Source organism: Miscanthus floridulus, chromosome 10 (assembly GCF_019320115.1).
Source record: "Miscanthus floridulus cultivar M001 chromosome 10, ASM1932011v1, whole genome shotgun sequence".
Classification (NCBI taxonomy): Eukaryota; Viridiplantae; Streptophyta; class Magnoliopsida; order Poales; family Poaceae; genus Miscanthus; species Miscanthus floridulus.
Genome location: NC_089589.1, coordinates 17,136,151 through 17,140,223, shown reverse-complemented (window position 1 = coordinate 17,140,223; position 4,073 = coordinate 17,136,151). Strand labels below are relative to the sequence as shown.

The 4,073-nt window shown below is 43.6% G+C and overlaps 1 protein-coding gene across 1 annotated transcript; it reads left to right on the top strand.

Annotated features, from left to right (window-relative positions):
* The first annotated feature begins 302 nt into the window (after positions 1-302).
* On the top strand, positions 303-1,135 carry LOC136485769 (protein GL2-INTERACTING REPRESSOR 2-like). Its single transcript, XM_066482610.1, has 2 exons — positions 303-409; positions 549-1,135. The coding sequence occupies exon 2, from the start codon at positions 562-564 to the stop codon at positions 931-933; it is 372 nt and encodes a 123-aa protein (XP_066338707.1). The 5' UTR covers positions 303-409; positions 549-561; the 3' UTR covers positions 934-1,135.
* The last annotated feature ends 2,938 nt before the right edge of the window (positions 1,136-4,073 follow it).

Sequence of the window (4,073 nt, the reverse complement as noted above, 5' to 3'; positions counted from 1 at the left end):
AAACCTAAATAAAATAAAATAAATGGGATGAAGCACCACAACCAAAACAAAACAAAACAAAATAAAATACAACAAAATAAATGGGGTGATGTGAAAGGGAGATGGAATGGGGTGAGGTGAAGGGGAGAGACGAAGCAACTTTATTTGTAGTATTGTATTTATATACAAAGTAAATAATAAAATAAACAAGGCGATGTAAAAGGGAGAGATGTAGCAACTTTGTTCGTATTGTATTTATATACAAAAAAAAGTAAATAAAACATTGACCTCCCCTCCACCACCTCCCTATATACAGCATTGACCTCACCTCCAAACCTCCCTATATAACAGGGCCCTCGTATCCTAGAAGCCCCACAACCAGGAGCTGCAAGGCACATCTCCTTCCTCTTCGATCCTTCTCCATATTCAGGTAAATAACATCTGCCGTAACATCTGGATCTTTTTTGTGTTCTTGATTGCTCCTTATTGGAAGCCTTCTTGTTTAACAAACATCATATCAGCCGTTCAATCTTTGGACCCTTGTAAATCTTGTTCGCCCGGCCGTGCAGTGCAGGCAAAGCCATGAGCAACGGCAACCGGAGCAGCGGCGGGAGGGGCGCGAGGTTGGAGCTGCAGCTGCACCTGTCGCCGCCTCCGGCCGGGCGGATGGAGGTGGACGGAGGCCACGGCAGCGACTCGTCGTCGTCCCCGAGCTCGTGCGTGTCCTCGGACTGCAGCCCAGGGAGCAAGTCGCCGATGGTGATCGGCGCCTGCACGCGGTGCATGATGTACTGCATGGTGGCCAAGAAGGACTTCCCCACCTGCATCAACTGCAAGCAGCCCTGCCTCGTGGACCTCCTCCATGGTGCCGGTTCCGGTGCTGGCGCTGGCGGCAGTGGCGGCGTCGCGGGCGACGGCGACGGCGGCGACAAGAGGCGCGGCAACGGCAAGTGAAGGACGGTCAGTCAGGCGTGCCCCCGTCCATCCAGTGGATGCTCATACGGATGGTTAGCTCAGGTCGTTTGTGCATTGGTGGGCTGATGCTGATCTCGAGGTGCGGTGGGGGAGTGACCGCCGTTGGATCATCCACTGGACGGACATGGCCCAATTTGGTTTAGTACTAGGCTAGCATAGTACTCCTAGCTGCTGATGTTATTAGCTATCTTTGTTTATGATGTTGTTGGTTGTTTAACTGTGGTATGGGTATGTGATCGCCGGTGGTTCAAAGGTATTATTGTTGTGGGTAATGGTTTTTAGGTGTAACAATGCTCTATTTAAATGAAGAAGAATGCGATCTATCAAGGGTTGTTTCTAGAACCGACAATGCATGCACACTAACCAGTTCGTGTTACACATGCACATAATGAGTTTTAGGGTGTGCTTGCAACGTGACAATTTCAACAAGGTTTAATTTTAGGCTCTAGGACATGTATTTGCTGATGTTGACCAGTCAAAAGGATCTACTCATATTTGCTAATGTTGACGGGTCAAAACGATAGTCATACCATTCAATGCTCACTTACAAAGTTCTCTTCCTAAAAGGAATCTATGGTTGCTTTTTTTCTAATAATGGAAAGAGGTTTCCGGCTTCATTTACAACCCAACGCATCAAAGCAAACGAAGTTTTGAAGATAAGAACAATTCAAGACTCAATTCTAAATGACCAAGGCCATCCATAGGACGCAGAGTCACATTGACACAGTTTCCAGAGTCCGGCAAGCCCCTATAATGAGCACTTGTCGAACCTCACATCAGTTATAGTTGAGCCTAGAACCGAAGCCAATGGGTCCCCCTAAATAGAACCTGTAAAAGAGAATTTGGTCGATAATTGTCAAAAACAACTTTGTTCCTTGTTATCCATATTGACAATAAAATGACTACCGCACCAACCAGTAAAAGGGTAGAAAAGTTTTACCTTTCCAAGAATACCATTCACTGAAGAGCTGTTGGGGCGTTTCGAGGTGGATTAATTCTAACACCAGTAAAAAGGTAGAAAAGTTTTACCTTTCCAAGAATACCATTCACTAAATAGATGTTGGGGTGTTTCGAGGTGGATTAATTCCTAACACCATGTCGACAAGTCTCCATAAAAATGGCACGTGAGCATTGAAACAAAGTGTGTTGGATGGTTTTAGGTTTGCCAAAAAAACAGCATGACCTATCTTCATTTCGGTTTCTCTTTGCTAAATTGTCCTTAGTGAGAATGACCCCTCTTTTAAAGAACCAAAGAAAGATTTTAATCTTCAAAGGGATCTTTAGCCGCAAAACTACTTGTGAAACTTTTAAACCACTACTGATTAGGTAACTATACATTGAATTTAACCGTGAACGACCCCGTTTTATTTAGTTTCCAAACAAAACCATAATTACCATGTTATTAGCCACTCTCGCTACTAGGTGATTCCATTCTAGTAGCTTGTTTTCCACTAAAACCCTTCTAAACTCAACATTAAGTGGGATCGTGCTTAATACATCTGCAAGCTTTGCTTGTTTCCTGTGGGCAATATTGAACAATGTTGCATATTAGGTTTTTAGGGTTGGTCTCCTAACTAGGTATCTTCCCAGAACATGATTTGGTTACCATCATTTAACTCGAAGGCACCCAAACTCAAGAAAGTTTCTTTTACACCCATGAGACTCATCCAAAAATGAGAGACTCATGCTATTTTCTCAACTTGTGACAAGGTCTTATCTTTCATATATTTGCCTCTCAATAAATATTGACAAATGCCTCAATCATTGCTTAATTTAAAAACCAACTTGCTCAGTAGTCGCTTATTATATAAATCAAGAATCATAATGCCTAAACCCCCTTGTTCTTTGGGTTGACCTAACAGAGCCAATGAACTAGTCAATATTTCTTTGTATGATTGTCATTTTGCCAAAAAAAATCTTGATCTATAATACTCTATTTTCTTCGAAACACCTCTAGGGATCGCAAATAAAGAGAGCATATATAAACATCAAAAGGCTTGATGATACTTAATGAATGAGCATGTTGGTATATTTAACGCACATAGATAAATCCATAAGCGCACGGATACCGCTGTAGCTTTCACCTGGAAGTATTCCACGTATCGTATCCACAGGGAAACATGTGAGACTAACTACGGTCTAACTTAACAAGGGGTAGTGACTAGCTTAAGGTTTAACTTAACTAGGAGTATCAACAAGGCTAAGGATAAATAGGAACATAGAGAGGATAACTGAGGTTCTCTAATTCTAACTTGGGTAAGCTATGTCTTCTTCTGTTCAACTGGAGACATTACTTAAGGAAAGACACCAGCAGAGGATGCCTCCCGTAGTAACCGCATCCTACTTGCCCTACAAATGGGAGGTGGACTACAAAGGATCAACGATGCTATATAGTGCGAGGCTATATAGTACTAATGTCACAACCGCGATCTACCACCGATCCAGAATGCAGGATGCATGCACGATTAACCTAAGTCTAAGCACCATACTTACACTCACGATTAATACTCTACTCCCCCCTAGGAAGAGAATAAAGCACTTTAAAGAGAGTCATGATCCAGATGAACAATATAAACAAAATACTTACTTGAATAAGAAGTTGATTACCAGAGAAATCTCAGAAGCAAGCTCAACTTGATTCCGCCAAGGTACAAGCCGTAGAGAGAGCACCGACAGGCCGACATCTTCTCCAAACTCTTCCCTCACTCTCTATCTCACTATTTCTAATTATAAGACTAAATCCTATAGAGAACTAATCTTCTCTTGATAGCTGGCTCTGATCCTAACGAGGAGAATATGAATTAGGGTTTCAGGATGGCTCTAGGGAGGGTGGCAGGGGCTGGTATATATAGCCCGGAGCATCCAACGTGAGCCCTTGGATCAAACTGACTTAAAGGATAGCATAGATGCAACCTAGAAGGCGGTGGAGAATCGACATTCGAAGGAGGGGCTAACATATGGGCCCAAGGGGCCGGGCGGCTTGCAGGTGGGGCCGACCGGGCCCACTTGGCAGCCTCTGCACCTCTGCTTTGGCATAGAGTCCTCTCGAGTCTTCTAGAGTCTTCTGGAGTCCGTTTTGTTGCGGATAAGCGCGATTAAATCTGACATGTAGGTCCACC

Excerpts from the sequence above, each read along its gene's own strand:
- LOC136485769 (XM_066482610.1), top strand. The coding sequence starts at position 562 with ATGAGCAACGGCAACCGGAGCAGCGGCGGGAGGGGCGCGAGGTTGGAG.